This window comes from Bidens hawaiensis, unplaced genomic scaffold, assembly GCF_021521415.1.
Source record: "Bidens hawaiensis isolate Kalapana, Puna unplaced genomic scaffold, B.hawaiensis_p1.1 tig00419630_1, whole genome shotgun sequence".
In the NCBI taxonomy this organism is placed as follows: Eukaryota; Viridiplantae; Streptophyta; class Magnoliopsida; order Asterales; family Asteraceae; genus Bidens; species Bidens hawaiensis.
In genome coordinates, this window is record NW_027504916.1 from 60,075 (window position 1) to 82,408 (window position 22,334).

The 22,334-nt window shown below is 33.5% G+C and overlaps 2 protein-coding genes across 4 annotated transcripts; one reads left to right on the forward strand and one right to left on the reverse strand.

Moving 5' to 3' along the window:
• The first annotated feature begins 13,133 nt into the window (after positions 1-13,133).
• Positions 13,134-18,994, forward strand: LOC143609421 (auxin response factor 11-like). 3 transcript variants are annotated; one of them, XM_077084176.1, is made up of 15 exons: positions 13,134-13,342; positions 13,587-13,690; positions 13,772-13,867; positions 13,949-14,005; positions 14,107-14,259; positions 14,340-14,424; positions 15,032-15,122; positions 15,183-15,347; positions 15,436-15,549; positions 15,631-15,703; positions 15,808-15,949; positions 16,048-16,107; positions 16,760-17,049; positions 17,138-17,325; positions 18,607-18,994. In XM_077084176.1, the coding sequence occupies exons 1-15, from the start codon at positions 13,306-13,308 to the stop codon at positions 18,746-18,748; spliced, it is 1,797 nt and encodes a 598-aa protein (XP_076940291.1). In that variant the 5' UTR covers positions 13,134-13,305; the 3' UTR covers positions 18,749-18,994. The 3 variants fall into 3 exon arrangements, with proteins under 3 accessions (XP_076940291.1, XP_076940292.1, XP_076940290.1); XM_077084175.1 differs by having other exon boundaries at positions 13,142-13,342; positions 13,578-13,690; XM_077084177.1 differs by lacking the exon at positions 18,607-18,994 and having other exon boundaries at positions 13,135-13,342; positions 13,578-13,690; positions 17,115-17,150.
• Positions 18,995-19,605: 611 nt separating this feature from the next.
• Positions 19,606-21,749, reverse strand: LOC143609422 (putative E3 ubiquitin-protein ligase RHA4A). The gene is made up of 3 exons (XM_077084178.1): positions 20,718-21,749; positions 20,568-20,650; positions 19,606-20,086 (listed from the first exon to the last, which is right to left on the reverse strand). The coding sequence occupies exons 1-3, from the start codon at positions 20,967-20,969 to the stop codon at positions 19,738-19,740; spliced, it is 684 nt and encodes a 227-aa protein (XP_076940293.1). The 5' UTR covers positions 20,970-21,749; the 3' UTR covers positions 19,606-19,737.
• Positions 21,750-22,334: the final 585 nt, after the last annotated feature.

Below are 22,334 nucleotides of genomic sequence, written 5' to 3' on the forward strand. Positions count from 1 at the left end.
GATTTACTTAAATAATCAATTATCGTTGCCTTTTAATTATTCTTTAGGAATGATTTACCACCTTTTTATATGAAACCGAAGTACTTTATTTTTTTTTTGTTATATGTGATTTTAATTTTCTATTAAACTTCGTTTGTATCCTGTTAAAAATTTATAAGTAGATAAAAGTTAAAGAAGTAAAGAGATAATACACTCTTAGAAAACTAGTCAATTGCAATATCCTTTCTATTTTTTCTAGACATTTGCAACAGCCTTGCTATTCGCAATTGTACAGTTGTGATCGTTTTGCAACCGAAAATGTGATGTGCAAATCTTGCTACTATTGTGGTTGCAAATTTGCAATTCCAAATTGTCCTATACTTGCTACAACTGTTGTGTCGCAAACCCGCAATACCAAATTTTGCCATTTTCAATTCAGTTTTGTTTGTCCAGCAATTTTATCATAATATTAAAAACATATCTAAAATATTTTAAAAATAACTCAAATTAATGTCATACCCCAACCTACAACAAAATATGTCAGGCCGCGAACTGTTGGTTCACAACTCTCAAGACACTAACAAAACAATATTAGTGACAAAATCTAATTATTTTATTGAATTAAATAAAAACTGCAACCGAAAATGTGATGGGCAAATCTTGCTACTATTGTGGTTGCAAATTTGCAATTCCAAATTGTCCTATACTTGCTACAACTGTTGTGGTCGCAAACCCGCAATACCAAATTTTGCCATTTTCAATTCAGTTTTGTTTGTCCAGCAATTTTATCATAATATTAAAAGCATATCTAAAATATTTTAAAAATAACTCAAGTTAATGTCATACCCCAACCTATAACAGAATATGTCAGGTCGCGAATTGTTGGTTCACAACTCTCAATGCACTAACATAACAATATTAGTGACAAAATCTAATTATTTTATTGAATTTAAACAAGTACACATCATGTCTAACAATTACAATTAAAACCAAACAAATAACACAAAAACATCTTTTCTTTCTTTTATTAAATATCCTATAGTCCTTTCTATGTGATCTTCAACATTAACTTCAAACTATAAGTTAACCTGCAATATGCGTACAAAATATATATGTTTGTCAACACGAGGTTGAGTAAGTAATCACCGGTTTGACACTAACTATAATATATAATAAAAACTTCAAACCAATATTGTGAGTATCAACAATTAAATAATGAGCAAATAATTGGTGTCATTTGACCATTGCCTTTCGAATTGGGTTTTGGCTACTAAGACGAAAGAAGTACAAATAATGGTGTCGGTTGACCACTGTATTACGAATCGGGCTTTGGCTACTAAGATAGGATCAATGATATACGCTAGAATCAATGGACCTCTCTGAATGCTAGAATTAAATAAATAAGCAAGTAAGCAAATAACAAGTAAACATTTAATTGATCAACATAACAAGTCATGATTTGCTAGTTTAATGTGATAAATGGATACAAAGTATGTACGCATAAAGTCCTCAAAAAATTTAAAAACAGTTCCAATTCGAAAGGCAATGGTCAAATGACACCAATTACGAATCGGGCTTTGGCTACTAAGATAGGATCAATGATATACGCTAGAATCAATGGACCTCTCTGAATGCTAGAATTAAATAAATAAGCAAGTAAGCAAATAACAAGTAAACATTTAATTGATCAACATAACAAGTCATGATTTGCTAGTTTAATGTGATAAATGGATACAAAGTATGTACGCATAAAGTCCTCAAAAAATTTAAAAACAGTTAAAATAGGGGAGTGATTACTCTCCTTAAGAATTGGTGAGCTAAACAATAAAATAAGAAAATAAACGGATCCCGATCCTTTAACGCGCTGACTATAAAATAAGAAAATAAACGGATCCCGATCCTTTAACGCACTGACTGATCTGATACTAACTAACTTGAAACTTTGATACATTAAAATAAAATTAAAAACCGAGAACAAAACCGCTGGAACCAGATCAAACGGATGTGTAAAACTCAAGTTATGAGGTTTATAATAATTAAGAGAGTTGGTACTGTTCAGAATCTGAACTCTGATTCGGGAGTCGAGTTCTGACCAATACACTTAAAATTGAAAAACCAACATAAAAGTCTTCTGGTCCAAAAGCTAATTTTGACCAGAAAATAGAGAAATTGAATAGTCAAATGTTTTGACTATTATGCCCTAAAACGGCCCGGAATCAAACTGACTATTAAAGCTTCCCCAATCACTGAAATTGATTGAGGGCTTTTGTTACGTGAGTGAAAACATACGAAATCATAGACAACTTATCCAAAACATGATTAGAACTAGGAGATAATCGAGGTCAAAGGGGGTGTTGAACACCAAAGTCAAACTAAAGCTAAAGTTCTTGAAAGAACCAACAGTGGAGGAAAGGATTTCGTGATATACAGAGGTGGTAGCTGACTTACATAAGATTTTAAGGTTTAGGATATATTATTATTAATTATTATACAACAAAATCGTTTATTAAGAAATAGTTCGTTTAAGGAAACCGAAAAAGCTTATTATGACCAAATCAGGTCAATTAACCTAGAGATTTCGACTTTAACAACAAGAAAACAGAGTTTGGACATTTTATAACATTATAGAACTTATCTTGGGGCTTAAGATTCGTTATATAGGTCAAAATAGGCTCGATTTAGCATTAAAAACGAATATGTGAGTCAAACAAAAACACAAACTGATACACATAGTAGCCTCCGTCACGTGACCTACATGGGGCTCTCTCCACATGTAACATGGCATGGTGAGGGGGTTTCCCAACTTTGATTTTTGGCAAAATTAGTCCATGTACTTCTATAAATGTGATTTTTAGCCATTTTAAGCGATTTTAAGGGATTTTAAGAGTTGTTTGACAAGTTTGAAAGTTTAGAGAATATCAGTTAAGAAAGATTACATTATCCCCTACTTTTGGGAATTTCGTCCTGAAATTTAGGAAAACTAAAACATAAGAAAGGTTTAAATTACATTCCCGAGTCGGGTTAACGAATACGAATTCAAATACGAAAAATCCGAGATATTACATTATCCCCATACTTTTGGGAATTTCGTCCCGAAATTTAGGAAACTAAAACATATTTCGGTTATAAATAATTAAACTTTGAGGAAAAACATTTTAAATAATATTTTAAATATTTACCATCACATGGAACTTCTAATAGTCGGAGCAACGCTCCAAATGAAAATCCGATAAGGGCAATTATATATAGGATGTACAAGCAGTGTATCCACCATGTCCTTATCATCTTAACGTTTGTATAGTTACCTAAAACCACTCTCAGTTCTAGTTTATGATTCACAATTGTACCATACAATAATTTCCATGCGATGACTTGGATAATTATGTTTCGTGCCACAATTACTTTTATCGTCGGGTTGTCCATATAATTTGGCCAATCGTGTGAGTTACAAAATATTTTAAAGACATAAATCTGTGAAAAAACAAAAATTTTTAATTAATCTCAAAGGTAAAATAAGAAGATCATAAATGTATGAAATATTTTAAATAAAACAATAAGGTGAACATTCGAGTTTGATTAATAAAAATAGTGAAATTTTTAAACATCTTAAAATTGAAAGAAAACGAAATCCTTGAAGTTGGGATAAAAAATTGAATGAAATTAAACAAGATTGATCGTGATGAACGAGAATAGGAATATAAAATAACCAACGAACTTTTGTGAACTTAATAAATAAAAGAAAATAACAAACATATTTTTTTATAAATGTACGAAAAATTTCACAACAAAAATTAAGTGAACGATTTAATTAATAGTTTAATTGACAACTAATCTTAAAATGAGTAATGACATGTGAGACCTTTAAATACTGCGAGCATTAGAAATGAATTTCTTAAGATCAAGAGTAAACGAAGATTTTGATCATTCGAGTGTGGTTAGATGAGGAACTTATGAAATTTAAAGAGAAACTGATATAAAATTGTAGCATTGCAATTGTGAATTTAAGATTAAATAAATCCAAATAACAATATCAAAATATTAGAACAAATGGTAAATTGTAATTGAAACATTAATGGAAATGCGAAAATTTACATATTCAAGCAAATTGCTAATAGATTAAATTGGGAAGCGGTTATTCTCAAATAACCGAGATAGTCTTATTCCAACTAACTCTTCAAAACTAGATATAATATAAGGTGGGCCATTGGAGTATCCACAAATTACAAGGGATTTCCTATATCCATAAAATCGTTATAGATAAGATGAAATAAAGAAATTGAAGTATCCATGGTTTATCATGGAAATTTAAATAAATAACGAACCTCGAGGTCTTGTCTATATGTACATGCATGTCACTAACATTACTTAGAATGTACACTTTTCTTTTCTTCATGCCCCATGCAGCTCGTGTCCGCATGTCTTGGTCAAATTTGGGATGTTTGCTACGTTCATCCCCTTACTTCTTCACAATATATTCATTGTAATTAACATATTATTAAACCCATGTGTAACATTTGCTATTTTCCAAACCCGAAAACCTGACCCTTTAAATTTTTGGATTTTGATTGTGTTCGCTCGCGTTAAAATTTATCATATTATGTTTACTTATACCTTTGGGACATTTTATAAACTCAATTTCATGCATTTTATGCCAAAATTGCAACTAAATAAAGTCCAATGGCTAATTTTCTTATTGTTATAATGGTTCTAAGACAAACACCTAATTACGTTTTTGATCCCACCTAATCTATACACTATGGTTTATAGGGTGGAAGATACAGAACAAAAGGATGCAAGATTATCTTTACTGGTCACACATTAACAAGTTCTTACATTCTTGAAGTTTTTGTTTGTTTTATTTATTTTAATTCAATACCCATTAGGATTTTATGATACATGACCAAACATATTTTAGTTATCATACCACAAGTGGTTACTAATTTCTTAATCAAAATTCGTTCCAAAAACATCAAAAACGTTGTTTACAATGTTCCAGATTTGACAACATAATTGTTCGACAAAGGTCGAGCAATAACTTGGACATAAAAAATTGGAAAGATGCAAGTAAAATATATATCATAAACTTTATTGATTTACAGTTTTGACGACTATTTATTTGTATTTTTATTCTTTCGTATGGCTTCACAATCAATATTTTAAAACTAGTGCGCAAATTTGTACCATCTGTGAAGATCGACTATTTTAGCCTATCTCGGGTCCGAATCTAGGAAAACTTTCTAAAGCAAAGTTATTCCTTAAAAATTAATTTAGTTTCATGGAGATGTTTATAATTTTTGAGAAGTTACTGATAATTTTAAACATTTATGCAATCAGTGACATAAATCTGTCCAAAAACTGATTTCGTTTTTCTTGTTTCTTTTTCAACTTCTAGTTGTGTTATATGTTTCTTTGACCTTTATTTATCCAATATATTCTAAAGAAAACTTGATTACTTGGATTTAGGGATTAATCATTAGGGGTCACCCAAGTTTAACCAAAGACCCGATCTTTTCATTCACCAACCAAGGTGAGTAATCACATTCCTTTTTTTCTATTTTTGTTTTGGGGATTTTATGCGTACACAACTTTATTATTTATATATTAATTTGTTTACTATACAAGTATATAGTACTATATACTCAAACATAATTCCATTAGTAATCGGATATAGTAACTATTCAATTTAAAATCTCATATTATGTGTAAGGCCCCGGTCCCGGTGCCCTACTTTGGACGTTGGATTTACTCATAAACACAGTTCTAAATATCAGAGTTAATTAAAATTTTTCGCGGAATATTAAACTTTAGCTTATATTACATAATCATTCAATCTTTTTATATCAATAAAACCTTTGTCTTAAACATAATATAAAAAGTCAGATTAAAACATCACAACATTCTTCTAAAGATGCCAGCATCTTCAGTCCAATGCCATGTGTCTTCGCTCAAGCCAGCTGTCTTAGCCTAGTTACATGCGTGCATACTAAAAGTCAGCTATGCTGAGTGAGTTCTAGTTAATCAAGAAACATACAATACGTTCATATATTACATACTTAACCCACTTTACTTTCTTTCGTACATACATAAGTATATACATTCATTCTTACTTTCATATTTTCTTCCTTTCATACTTACATATTTTATCTTACTTTACATACATACTTATACGTTTTAAAGAGCCTTTCGCCTTATAATCTCACAGATATTATTAGGGTCTGCCACCCTCTTTCACATATATTATTAGGGTCTGCCACCCTCCTTTACATATATTATTAGGGTCTGCCACCCTCCTTCACAGATATTAGTAGGGTCTGCCACCATCCTTCATAGATATTATTATGGTTTGTCACCCTCTTCATATATCGTTCATACATCATTCATAAAACAATCACATATCATACACTTACCAATTAAGGCAAGTGTATTAACTAATCACATCGAGTATGCACACAACCCCGAAAACATAACAAGGAAGTGGGGCTAGAAACTCACCTGGGTCCTGAACCTTTCGGAAATGATTGTAACACATTTCTTCAGTTGGGCACGGCTAACTGTGTAATAATTATAAGTATTAATTAACTACCTCTAACTGTATCATCTAATTGAATCATCATTCTAATCTAATCACAATTCTAGTTGTAAGGCCCCGTTACCGGTGCCCTACTTTGGACGTTGGATTTACTCATAAACGCAGTTCTAAATATCAGAGTTAATTAAAAACTTCGCGAAATAATAATAAAATAATCAACCATTCATTACAACGTACGAAACTTGTCTTTTAAAACATAACTTAAATAATTTATTAAAACATCGTAGCAATTCTTTAGATTCCAGGCTCGTTCAATCCTGCCATGTCTTTCCCTCAGGCCAACTGCCTTAGTCTATTCACCTGCATGCATACTAAAAGTCAGCTACGCTGAGTGAGTTCTATCTAATCAAACAGCATACAATACATTCACATACTTATTTATAGGTATCCGAAGATACATTATACTTACTTAACTTGTCATCTTTCTTTTATATATAAGTGCATACCTTCATTCTTACTTTCTTTCATACTTTCATAGTTTAACCTTCCTTTATACACACACACACACACACACACTTATACGTTTTAAAGAGCCTTTCGCCCTATAACCTCACAGATATTATTAGGGTCTGCCACCCTTAACCGTCAATTCATACATATCTTCCTTTTCTTTTATATTTATACGTACTCTTAATCATGCATATAATATACATATATCATTCATACACCATGTAAATATAAAGCAATCCTATCTTCTAACGATCACCTTTCCTGGCGATACGTGCAATATCCAAAGATCGTTCACGTACCGACAAATATTCATTCACAACTTAATAACTTACACATAAATTATATAAGGCATACACTTACCACTTAAGGTAAGTGTATTAACTAATCACATTGAGTATGCACACAACCCCGCAAACATAACAAGGAAATGGGGCTAGAAACTCACCTGGATCCGGTTACGCTCAGAGCCAATAGTAATCCCTTTCTTTGATTGTGCACTGCTAACTGTTATATATGTGTGTGTGTGTGTGTGTGTGTTAATTAACCATATAATTAATTAAGTTGGTATTTTAGTTAACCAACGATTTTTCTAGGTTGGGCTTATTTGTTTAGTTTATCATGATGGGCTAGTGTTGTTTTAACTTAGGATATGGGCTTAGCAGCTTGTGGACTTAGTTAAGTCAGGCCCAACTGTCCATTAAGGCATCTGGGCCCAACTGGGTTCAGGCCCAAACCAACCAGACAACCATGTGGCCTAGAACTCAAAGCAGAGAACCCATGTTTGACCGAGAACCTATTCTGGCCGAGAACTCCTTGCTTGACAGAGAACTCTGGTTTGACCGAAAACCCTTGGTTACCGAGAACTCAGGTCACCAAGAACTCAAGTCACCCAGAGTCCTCGTTGACCGAGAACTCAAGTTGGCTGAAATCTCATGTCTGATGCTTTTAGATCGCATTTTTCCTATCTTTTCACTCTTTTCTTAGCTCGGGTACCCATTTCATTAATTTTAACAACCTTCTCCACTTATTCTTAACTGTTTTGCACCCGTTGTTTATTACATCATCTAGATCTAACCCGTTTTAGGTATAAAGCTTAAACCTTTATAGTTTTAAAACGTTCTAGGCTGGATCTAGGATTTCCTTTACGAACCGTACATAACCATAAGTCCGTTGACTCCATTTTAATCATCAAGTTTGCGACTTTATGGCTTATCTAGACCCGATCTACTCAAGGGTTCAATTTCATGGCTAACCGTTCATAAAAATGTAATCTTTAAAACGTAAAGAACATACCTTTATGCGTTTTCTAGGTCACGGCTAGCTTGTTATGCAATATAAATCTTGTATCTTGTTCGTTTATCCAAGATTTATAAGAATCTAATATCGGTTTTGGGCTTGGATCTTGGCCGCCGGCTATGGAGGTGCTCTTTGTCTTAAGTGTGTGTTTTATGGTGTAGGCAAAAGTGTAGAATGGATGAAAATGGAAAGGACTAGGGTTTAAGGGGGTATATATACTCCCTTAAGCCCATGAACCTAAAGCCCATCTTTCCTTTTTGGTCCATACTTATTTTCCATCTAATTAGCCTACTTTCCTTTTCATCTTTCTTATTTTATTATTTCTTATCAACTAAAGTAAACTTTCCCATCGTAATAAATAATATATTAAATGTTATTATTTGAAATTTTTGGGATGTTACACTAGTCGACTGACAGTTCTAATCAAATGACCACTCTAATCGAATGACAGTTCTAATTGAATGACCAATCTAATCGAATGATAAGTTCTAATCGAATCGAATTCGATTCGATTACTTTGTCCATTCGATTCGATTACTTTGCCCATTCGATTCGAGTACTTTCGATTCGAACATGGTTTTTCGTATCTTTTCTTCCTAATCACATCTTTTCATCCTGTTATGCCCGTTTTAATGATAAAACGAGTTATGAGCTATAACAAGTTCGTTTTCATACTTTAACTTGGTCCAAACGTCACCTGTGCTACCCGTTCCATTCCAAGCAATTTGTTTATGTTAAAGTTTACATTTTTCTCACACAATAAGGTCCGATTAGTATCCCACCAAGTTTCATGCAAAACCGATTTCGTTTACCCGTCCTTTTCACGAACCGAACACTACTATTTTTACCGGAAACGAAACAACTAACCCGTTTACTCACAAGTTCATTACTTTATCAATAATCGTGGCTAGTTCTATCATCCTACAAATTTTCATGCAAATTTGTACACAAAAAATAATCATTTTTAACAAAAATGTACATTTGAGGTTTATGTTCGAAATCACTCGAATAGACCAAAACTATATCAAACGAACTCGGAATTGAGTAATTCAAGCGGCCACAGAACTGTCTCGCCCCTATTTACAAACCCATCAGCTTATCTTCGTCGGAAAACGCTGCTACAGTTGCCGGAGAAGCTAAACAGTCGTCAGAATCTTTATTTTTTAGCTGCTACAGTTTTGTTGATAAACACCGGACTTACCGACCTCTGATCGAAGATCTGATCGGTGGAAATCTTTATTTATATTTCATGAACACCATTTAAAATTTGAGACCGATCCGACGGTTAGATCTTCAGGAATCGTCATGTCTTTGTGGGTTGTTTTCTAAAAACGGGAATTTTGTAGAGAATGAGTTTGGAGGCTAGGATGAGTATGAATGAGATGATGGCTACATTTATAGGAAGAAGATAGAGTTCATGTTTAAATTTTCATCTAATGACATTTATTCTCCTCATACTTTAGATAATTACATTTTATCTTCTATAATTTAATTAAACTCAAATCATTTAAATGCCGACGAAACTTGGGATGTTACATTATGTTAGTCAAGCTACAAATATTTTGGTTATTATATATATGTGTGTGTGTATATATATATATATATGCACTTTCTTGTTTTTCTTATATGATTAAGATTTTTTTTATAAAATCTGTAATTCTTTCGGTTATACCCGATGAACATACAAAATTTGATTAACATACAAAATTTGAAGAACATGTTTGCTAACAAATAAACTACAAAGAAAAACTTTATTATACCCGAAGACTTTTAAAGACGTTTGTAATAATATAATTCGGTACCCTTTTCCATAAATTTATCCAAATATGTTGAGGTCTAGATAAGCTATCAGTCATTGACATTGTAGTGAATAATGCCCATAAAAAAAACAGGACCTAATTTTTTTTCTTTGAAACGGCAAACAAAACCTCCAAATGGACCACTGACTAAATTCACCACATCTAGATATACTCGCCTTTTGATTCGGGAAAAACTCTCACCTGCGAAAAGTGCAGTTAAATAAAACTTGTTAAATTTAAGGATCTAACCAGTGAACACACGTACTCGCCTAGTCTCCCATCATCACCCAGTGTTACCGAAACTAAATGATGAGGGCATGAATCGAATCTGAATCACATGAAACACGTAGTCTCTCTCTTACCATAATACCACTCCACTATTAGCTCATTAGCTAAAACAAAACCTAAATGTCTGCCTATTCAATTGCTTCGATGTACGTATTATATATACGAGATAAATATCAATTTTTTGGTGCCACAAGAATCCTTTTTAGCACCAACTATTTGACTTTCTTTACAATTAATTACAATGTAGAATCAAATTGATAGTTTGGTCCGATGGTTAAAGCTGTTTTTGGTAACTCTTCTAAAGAGTATGTGTTTGAGTTCAAATTAACTTGGCATCAATTTGTTTTGTTTTTTAGTTATCTTCTAAGTGTTGTTTAATTGTTATATTAACGGTTATTTTTTTCTTAATCAAATCCGTTGGCTACAAGTTTTTTAGTTATTCTTTTGTGTGTTTTTTATTATCTATTAATGCATAAAGTTATTTTTTATAAATATGTTAATTGTTTTTAGGTTTAGTTCCATACTTGTAATAAATTTAACTGATACCGAATGAATTCGCATCAACTCGCAACGCCCGTGTTTTTTTTTAAATATGCTAACTTGACAAAATTAGTTCTTGGGTTTAGTTTCGATACCGTAACAAACGTAGCCGATGCCGCTCGAATTCACATTGACTTGCCGCTACAATGTCCATCTTTTACTGAGCGAATAAGCATCGTTTTAAATATGTTTTTTAGTATCATAAGCTATATGAGTTTCAATACTATTTTGGACATCAATGAATTACTTTCAGGGTTTAATGCATATATCGGCACGAACTTCGTCGATGGCGACCAAATTCTTGTCACTTGATTATAAGTCTTATTGTTTATAGGGGTGTACACGGACCAAACCAGACCAGACCGGACGAGAGTATGTCTGTGCCCGTCCGTTAAGCTTTTGACGGACAAACGGACGGTTCACGAACACTCTACCGAACGAAAATTCATGTTCGTGTGAGTCCATTAAGAAAGTGAGTTTGTCCGTGCTCGTCCATGTCCGTCCGTTAATATTGTAAACAGACGTTAACGGACAATACTGGACAAACTGACAACAATTGACATTAATGTACAAACGAACATGTGGACATTAGTGGACAACGAACTCTAATGGACAAATATAAACGGTTACATATTAATACCAAACCTAAATCTAAACAACTTCACCTACAAATTTGGAATTACACCATATAACATCCAAATATACTTAACACTTATATTAACCTAAAGTTGATTACTATAATATAAGAGACATCAGACATGTGTAGTAGTACAAAAGTGTGATTAATAACACTAAAAATTCCACAATTAATTTACTATATTGGATATATCTAAACACTAATGATACCGGACGCTCACGAACACTATCGAACAGACTTGGCCCTTGTCCGTGTTCGTCCGTTAAGCTTACCGAATGAAACTCTTTTGTCCATGTCCGGTTTGTTTATTAAACGCTCAAACATAAACGAACTTCTTACCGAACAGTTCGCTTACGGCCCTAATTGTTTATTTAGTTGAATTTTGGATATAAAACAAGTGGCATGGATGCCAATAATGATGAAACAAGCGGGCATGTTTGTCAAATGTATGGAGGACGGACACTATGCCGGGCTTTTTCTGGCCAATCCTGTTGCCTTGTCATGTAAGGCTGAGGGGTGTGGGGCTTCAACGGGGGCGCTAGAGCCCCTCCGCTCGCGCCCCCAGGCGCTAACACCACACCACCAGGGCGCTAGCGGGGGCGCTAACGGGGCGCTAACGCGAAAAACAATGCAGGCGTGAGCCGGTTAGCGGGAGAAGAGAGAGGGCTGCACAACTTTTGATGGCTTTTTGACCGTTGGGAGCCGAACAAACCAAAAAAAAAAAATATTTTTCCTATATAATTATAACCCATTTCACCCATTTGTATACCAAAACTTCAAACCTTCGCCCAAAATCAATTCATCTTCTCAACTTGTTTTTAAAAAAAATGGCTGGAAATTGGTTCCCAAACCTTGATTCAGATTATCTTGACGATGATTTATGGTCGTCACCGCACCAACCGATTATCTTGACGATGATTTATCCCTCAATAAATTCAACAAAACCATGGAGTTGGTCTCTTATGACAAAAAGGAAAAAAGTCGAATGAGAGATTTGGACTTTCTTACTAGAGACTTCAGTAACCTAAATCCGGTCGATCAAATGCTAATGGAAAAGCAAAAGGAACGTATCCGAAAGAGGTTGATCGAAGAAGACCAAGCCGAAGAATAAGAAGAATGTTTTTTTAGTATTTTAATTTTTATTTTATTTTTAGATATTAATGTGTTTTTTTATTAATGTGTGTTTTTTTTAATAATTTATGAGTTTTTTTAATAATACGTTGTTTGAATATATTTATAAAAAAATAAAACAAAAATTCGCTGGAGCCCCCGCTGGAGCCCCTCCACACCATGGCCAGAGACTCCAACGGGGGCTCCAACACCCCCCTTATACAGTTTCTCTCTCTGCCACACGTAATAATATTATTGGTTGAAGCCCCCGTTAAAGCCCCCCACACCCCTCAGGAATTCAACTAACGCCCGTTATCTCATCATTATCATATTATTATTATTTTTATACATATACATAGGGAGAGAGAGAAAAAGAGAGTGGGTCTCCTTTACAAATCTAACGCACTACTCACCAATTTAACGCCGTTTCCTTCCTGGATTCATTCATTCTTTCTTTCTACTCACACACAACCTCAACTACCATCAGAGGGTTTTGATTCACCTGTTGTTTAAAGCTTCATATTTTTAGCTTATTCATGCTTTAATTTTGTATATTATAATGCAAATAATTTGATGAATTTGGAGGCTTGCTTTTGAAACTGGTATTGATTTTGACCATGGATAGTCAAAGGTCAATGTTTAAGTCATCTGACGGTGAGATTTCTTTAATCATTTTATGCTTTCATTTTTTACTTTTAAAACTCAATCTGGATTTTAACTAGGGGTTGAATGAGTTTTGTGTTGGATTATTATTATTATTATTATTATTATGGTGAATATATTATGTTTTGTGTGGATTTAGTGACTGAATTAGGCTGATTTTGGATCCTAATTAGGGTTTGAATATGTTATAATAATAATAATTTGTGTGGGTTTGTTTGAATATGAGGTATGGAAGATCTGCTGTATAAGGAGTTATGGAAAGCATGTGCTGGTCCATTACTGGATGTTCCAAGAAATGGACAAACAGTTTATTACTTTCCTCAAGGCCATATGGAGCAGGTTAATATATATATATATATATATATATATATATATATATATATATTTTGTAATTTTGTGGTTATTGTGAGATTTGTGTAGTTAGAGGAATCAAGGAATCAAGAATTGGATCAAAGTATTCCTCACTTCAACCTCAAATCGAAGATCCTGTGTCGTGTTGTTCATACACAGTTACTGGTAAATTTTTTTATATATATTCTCAGTTTATTGAATATATAATTTTAGGTATGTTTATAAATAACATGGTTAATATTGTAGGCTGAGCAAGATACGGATGAAGTTTATGCTCAAATAACTCTACATCCTGAAGAAGATGTAAGAGTTTGCTTTATGATTTTTATAATTCAAGGCAACTTGAGTTTTTTTTTTTGTTTAAAAGTCTTATGTTTATGTTTATTTTTTGTGAAAAATTATAGCAAAGTGATCCAATAAGTCCTGATAAAGCTGTTGCTGAGGCTCCAAGGCCAACGGTTCACTCTTTCTGTAAAGTTTTGACAGCATCGGATACAAGCACTCATGGTGGTTTTTCAGTGCTCAGGAAACACGCAAATGAATGTTTACCTGCACTGGTAATTTAGCTTTTTTAATTTAAAAAGTTAATTATTGTTGCTTCTTATGTTCTGATTTTTTTATTTTATCTTTTGTTTAGGATATGAGTCAGCCTACCCCAACTCAGGAGCTTGTAGCTAAAGATCTTCATGGAATCGAGTGGCGATTTAAGCATATATTCAGAGGTCAATATGCTCTCATGTTTCTTACATATGTTTTAGAGATAGCAAAATGGATGAGCCGTGAGGGTTGGGGCACGGGTCAAAAAAGTTATTAATTTTAAACTTATTGGTGTCAAATTTGATTATGATTACAGAAGTTATATTATTTTAATTAAATGATTTAGGAGACTTTATGTGTCAAATGAACACTTTCGATGTCTTTCGCCCTGTTTGTCTCATTTGACCCGTTTTCTTTTCAGCTATTGTAAATTATTTGACACATCCGTTAGAGATAAAACGCAACCCAGATTGACTAATTCACAAGTAAATTGATCAAAATGTCTATATATGCAGTATAAGAAACAGAAAAACTTCAATTTTCAACTTTTCTATTTTATAATCTTTTGAATGTTCTGCCTCTAGATTTACGAATATGTAATTAGAATCCGGACAAATTGTTGAACCATGTAAATGATGCGTTAATTTCATTTGTCATTTACTTGTATCATGCTTAAACTTTGATCTTTTAAGAACTATATATATATGTGTGTGTGTGTGTGCCAGATATCAGTTATAGATGCTAAATTGGATATTTATTTTCATGAAAAGTAACATTTTCTTCATATTCCAGGTCAACCTCGAAGGCATTTGCTTACAACAGGATGGAGTACTTTTGTTGCATCTAAAAGATTAGTAGCTGGAGATTCGTTTGTATTCCTTAGGTATTGCTTTCAATGTTTTAATTATTTTTATACACATGTTTATAATTTCGTGATTATTAGGGGGGAAAATGGTGAACTACGTGTGGGAGTAAGACGTGTTGCTCAACAACATAGTTCAATGCCCTCTTCTGTTATTTCAAACCGAAGCATGCGACTTGGAGTGCTTGCAACTGCGTCACATGCTGTTAATACCAAAACCCGTTTCCTTGTTTATTACAAACCAAGGTATGTTACTTTATATTTTCATCGCATATTTAACATATTATATGTTTAAAAAGTTAAGGGGTAAAATTTGATACACTGCTATTCACAGGACAAGTCAGTTTATCATTGGCTTGAACAAGTATCTTGAATCTTTAAACAATGGATTTACAGTCGGTATGAAATTTAGTATGCGTTTCGAGGGTGAGGATTCTCCAGAAAGAAGGTAGATAACATTTATATTTGTTGGTATTTAAGTTTATATAAACAGAGATGATTGTCCTTAAATGTTGTTTTAATTTGTTAGGTTTATGGGTACGATAGTTGGAATTGAAGACCCGCCTTGCCAGTGGGAGGGTTCTAAATGGCGCTCACTCAAGGTAAATATCTGACATTATCTTTTAATATTTTATTAAATTCATAGCTAAATGGGCCACAAAGAAATAAAGGAAAATTAATAGTTTCTTGTAAATTCTATTTCTAGGTTCATTGGGATGAATCAACATCAATAGTGAGACCAGACAGGGTTTCACCATGGGAGATTGAGATTTATACGACTTCTGTACCGACAAGCCTGGTTCAACCCGCGGTACCCAAAAATAAAAGACCCCGACCTCTAGTCAATGGTTAGCCAAAATAATAATAATAACAATACTAATGATTTATGTTTGTTTTATCCATATTAACCTTTGCTATATTTTACTTTTGCTGCTTAATGTTCTAGAACCTGCATGCTCAACTGTATCTGCTGTTTGGAATCCTTCACATGAGCAAACAGAAAATGGTAATAATGGCAAATAGCTGCTAAAAACATTTGAGAGGGCTGGGTAACTGGTCAACACGGTTCGGGTTGGCTCAACACTTTATTTAGGCATTAGAGTTTAAAAAATAGTTAGTTTGGTAACGATGATAAAATTGACTTGGGATGTTTCATACATTTGAATGCACTTTGAATGGCTTTCAACCTGTTTTGACCCGTTCCTTTTTAGTTGAATACTTAAATCTTTTGGATTAATCCAAACAAATCGTAATTTAAGTTAACATGTTTATATGTAAGGGTGAGAATTTTTGACATGACACGAATCTAATACGGAATTTACGGGGTTGGGTTTAAACTAAACGTGTTCGGGTTAGTTTCGGGTCGAACCTGTGACACGTTTAGCTAAATGGGTTATGTTCGTGGCAATCCGGCTGGTTCATAGGTTGACATGTAACCTGTTCAACCCATTTGTTTATTTTTTTAAAAATATTTTTATGTAATAACCTAAACTATTTGGGTATTTTTTTTATACATAAAAGTTGAAAAATTGATTGGCATATTTTAAACACATATGCTTAAAATCATAAGATAATATGTAATTATAGAATTTTGAAGTAGTAATATGTGAAAACAAATTAAATAAAATTCACTATTTAGGTTTGCACTAATTTTGCAGGTGAAACAGAGGATAAGAAAGGTCTGTCTGGTTGGTCTCTCCATTCAAATTTTGCGCCTCAAGAATCCACAAAACCGATCAAAGATTCAACTAAAAACCCGGTTGACTTGAAAAATTCAGAAAATGTTTCAACTTGTAGATTATTTGGTTTTGACTTAAAAGCTGCCCCAAAAAATGACATTGTACCCGAGGTTGACCCATCTATTTCAAACCCAAAATCTGATAACTCACCAATGGATAATAAGCATGGTCAAAGCAAACAAACTACTTTGACCCGAAGCTGCACTAAGGTACATAATATTTTGTTCAATTTTTAATGTTTAGTGTAGTAATGTAAGGAATATGGTTAAATGAGGTATACATGTATAATAATTGAAGGTTCAAATGCAAGGAGTGGCGGTGGGTCGTGCGGTTGATTTAACGGTGCTAAAAGGGTATGATGAGCTCATTGATGAACTTGAAGACATGTTTGAGATTAAGGGAAAGCTTCGTCCTCGAACACAATTGGAAATTGTGTTTACTGATGATGAAGGAGATATGATGCTCGTTGGTGATGATCCGTGGCCGTAAGTAACCTTACGCTAATTGTGATAATTATGGATTTTTTTTATCTACATTATTACTTATATAGTTGGCAAAGTGAGTGGGTTGGGCTTGTTGGATATAGGGGCGGCTCTCAAGGAGGACATGATGGTCGATGACCCATGGCCCGACACCCCGCTAAGCCTGATTATTTTTAAAAAAAAGTTATATATATTTTTATAAAAACAGTATGTATAATTATTGTTTAAACTCAATTACACAACCTCTATCTTGGTCTAGTGATAAAGGGATAATACTCCCAACCAAAAGGTTGTGGGTTCTAGTCTCACTTGAGACATGTTTAAGTCTATTTTTATACAAAATGTTTTTTACACAACCCAAATCATAACCAAGTAAGCCCATTTAAAAATCAAATTGTTTTAAACCCAACAAAAAACCCCTTTTTCTTAAGGCCCAATTTTTTTCGCCTTCGGCCCAAAAATTTATAACAATTCTAGGAGGCGGCCTTGGTTGGATAATAGATCATTAGGGGTCCGGTTCGGGTCAAAAATCAAAAAGCTCACCGGTCGTTCGAAGTCAGCTCGTTTGTAAATGAGGCGAGCCTGAACCGAGGTTAGCTCGGCTTGTTAGTTAGGCTTGTGTAGCTGGTTAATCAGCTCGTTTAAGTTAAAGCCCAAAATTTTAATATATATAAAATTATACATTCTGTAGTTTATTAGTTATGTATTACGCGTGTTTCTTTTTTAATTTTACTTATTTATTTTATTGAAAGGGTTAAATGACAAAAATGCCCTCATGTGCAACACACATGACTTTATTTAACAGAAAATTTTAACGTTGCCTAATTGAAAGGACAAAAACTGTGACAATATATGAACATAAAAGATAATTTTTGTTATTTTCTTGGTTTAAGGACCGAAAAGTGTAATTTACTCTTCTTTTTATATATCTTAATGCGTGTATGAGTATACTTTTTTCTTTTTAAATAAATGAGTCAACTCGAGCTTTTTATGAGCCAATCCAGGTCACGTTCGGGCTCGGCTTGTTTACAGCCCTAGAATGAGTGCATTTTTGTTTCTGGTTTTTCTTTCCAAATTTTAAGCATTTTCACAAATAATTTGTCAATTGATGTCATAATTATTTTATTTCAATAATAATCCATTTTTAAAATGAGATTTTATGCATCAAGTATAGATTATGGGCGACTTTCAACACGTTTGACCAATTTCCTTATAAGCTAATTTTATGCCACATGATCAGCCCATTATAGATAAAACATAACCCAAATCAATCCACTCATGCAGAGAATTCTGTAGAATGGTGAAACGAATTTTAATCTGCTCGAGTCAAGACGTGAAGAAAATGAATTCAGGAAGCAAGCTGCAACTTTCTTCCTCCAATGACAATGAAGTCTCTGGTTTTAGCTTGGAAGCTGCTGAAACTTAACAAGTTTTGCGGCTTCTTATATAATATCCCCTGTTTTTTAGGTTTGTGGGCTGTGTTTTTTTTCTCTTTTTATGAAGTTGGTGTTTGAAGATCAACGAAAGGGGAATAAGAGCGTAAGCTATATGGTATTGAAGTTGTAGGAATGGAAACATGTAGAATTAGGATATGTGTGTAGTAGTTTAATGTTTGATGTTGTATGTTGGAGATATTATGTTATATATATGATTTGCATGTTGCCATGACTGATTTACACTGTCTTTTGAATCGGTTCTTTTTGGATAAAATATGGTAGAAACTTGAAACTCAGATGTTTTAATGAATAATTATAAGTTAGAAAATGGATGGGTTGGTAATAAGTAAAAAAAACGTGATCGGGTCAAAACGAGTTGTATATTGTTAGGGATCAAATAGGTACCATAATATTAATCGGTTTATCAGTTGTGACAGTAATGGTCATAACTGTAAGTGAGTTATTAGTGTTAGTCATCGAGCCCCGTATGTACAGACCATATGGCCATATCATTTACAACCAAAATCTTATTATGAAATAAAACAACTTGGAAGGTTTTATATATCTTGAAAGAATTTAGGCATTTTAATGAATTATTTATTTTTTTTTATTCATGAGACGTCGTATCGAAAAACTCAAGGAACCCGCGATGCCCTTTTACAAACTTTGAATTCAGTACTTTGAAATTTAATCCATCTTTATGACCCGTTAGCAATAAAATATAACCTAAAATGACTCCTTTATAATATGAAATGTGTTTGATTCATATATTACTTTTTATCTTTTAAATTACTAAGGTTAAAGACAAGTAAATCCGCTAATAGATGATTTAGTATTCTAACTTGCCAAAAAAGAGGACTTGCATTATCATAAATCGTTTTGTACAACTTGGATTATACTTGGTACAAGATTAATGAATGCATTCATCTAGTCTGAAAAGACCATTCTACCCTCCTAGCAAAATTCCTTTCAAGAAAACTCAAGATTCATGGAATTGAACATTGACAACAACAAACTCTTCATTTGAGTGAGACAACTTATTGTCCATGCTTGAACTAGATGACCCTTCAAGTATGACCACACTATGTTGTACATGAACAACCCCTTGTGAGTTAGAATCCACATTGATCACCGTGGCTGGTTCAGGTATCACTGGCGGCTCGTGGTGGCGGTCTTTAGATGTGTTGATTACCGAGCATCTGCAGAGAGGACATGTGATGTTTGAACCGAGCCAGTTTCGTATGCAATCGCCATGAAACATGTGTTGGCAGGATGGTATTTGATGTAGCTTTTCGTTTATCTCAAATTCCCCCAAACAAACACAACACCTTCAGATTGATTTTCAAGAAATTCCTATTAGATTTTCTGAATAGTAATTTCTTCAAGTTTTGTAGATATAAAGGGACAAAAATCTATGCATGATTTAACTTTTTTAGAAATGGTATTTCATCTCATTATTTTTCTCAAACTATCATTGTTGTGGAAAAGCATTGCAATACTACAGCTCGTAAAAATGTGTTATTTTGCTCAAGTTTTACTACTTGCAACATTTAGTGCTTTCACATTTTTAATGACTATTTTTATTATTTTTTTCTAACTGTGCCCCTGTTCTAAATTTTCATTGTACCCTCTTTTTGACACATGATTTTCTTTTAGTATGAAAAGAAGGAATTACTATTAATATGACAAGTTGAAGGGGGGAGTGCAATAAGCAATACGAGAGATGGATATGGTATGCTTAGCACAACCCTAAAACTCAAGTATGAGGTTCAGGAAACTAGTCACGTTTTTGAGAAGTTGTATGCTTACATTAGATCCTTTGTGTATAAATCTTGATCGAACGCAATCACAACAAGCTTATCTTCAAGGTTTACCTTTGATCTCGTTTCGCTCTATAAGAAAATATGAATCAAAATTATATTTGAGAGAGAGAGAGAGAGGTGTTAAGTTTATACTTACAACTTGATAGAGAGTTGAAGAATCTTGAGTCCTTGAGGCTCTTGGATGGATTACAGATGAAGATAAATAAGAAGAATTGTTTCTGCTGAAAGTCCTCTTGAGGTAGAACAAGTAAAACAAGAGAAATAGTATTATGGAAAAGAGAATTGGGATGGAAAATATGAATGCTTGGTATAATTTCATTTGAAGTGCTTGAGAATACAAGTGAGAGTTAACAACACTGCTTGTACTTGAAGATTCAAGGTACCCCATTGGCTTTGTAACTACTTTGCTTCTAGCAACCAAAACCAAAATGTATATGACAAGAATTCAAACAAAGACCTTGATTGTCAAGGGTACGAGTACACCGTACACACTTGATTTCGCTTACCTACTAGGGGTTTATATAAGAAGGACGAAAAGACACGTGTATGTGTTTTGTACACAAAAATTAAAGAAACCTTAGTGGATTGCCTGTTTCATGATTGAATTAGAACCAGAATGTAATAGTGCAAGTTTGAATCTTTTGGTGGAATAGAAGTTGGCCAGTTGGGTGTTATATGTTTCGTGTTTCAAATCTTCAAACTAGCTCCAAGTTTATCCTAGAATAGCAAAAAGACACCTGGTTGTTTTATAGACATGTAAGGAAAGCCTAGTGGAAATATGAGTTTACAAATGAAGATGCATGGAACAGTGGAAGTTGAAATCTTATGAGAGAAACAGGTGGTAGTGTTTTTAATTAGCAAACAACTATATTGGTATGTCAAGAGTTCAGGGACACTTTGGTTTTATATATGAGATAACTTAACATAAAAAAATGGAAGAAAAGAATAACCTAGTGCATTTCTTAGTTGGGTGGGTAACCAAGGGATGGGGTATAGGATTCAGGTATAAAGTGGATGGTGTTTGATTGGGACTTTATGGGTTATGAGTTAGGTGTGAAAAGGACAAGGGAAAATGAAAGCAAAGGTGTGGAATTAATATGATAACTATAAGAAATGGCTTTTGAGATGAATAAAGAATTTATTAAATATGAAAACGATGATTATTCCCTCCGATCCCATGACAAGCGAGTAAAACATGGCACCAGGTGCCATGGACCACCCTCGGCACAACATCATATACACGCGTATACATAAGGAAGGTTCTCGTACAATATAAGAAATTTGTAAGAAGCGTACAAAGTGGTCATGGGCCAATGTCAATGATCACACTTCATTTACGGATGCAAGAACGCGGAAGCACCTCTGTAAACAATAGGAAAAATAATAGCATGATATAAAACATGGGAAGGTATATATATGTGGTATGAGAAAGAAAACCAAAGGTAATCGCACTACATTTCATAAATTATGTTGAATGGTGAAAAGGACAAGGGAAAAGAAAAGCGAAGTGTGGAATATGATCACCATAAGAAATCGCTTTTGAGATGAAGAAAGAATTCATCAAATTTGAAATGATGATTATTCCTTCCCATAGCAAGCTCGTATAACATGGCACTAGGTGCCATGGACCCCTCCAATGCTAGCACAACATTATATACACACATGTACATAGATGTAAGTGAGGAAGGTTTGCATACAATATAAATAATTTATAAGAAGCATACAAGGTGGTCATGGACTGACGATCACTCTT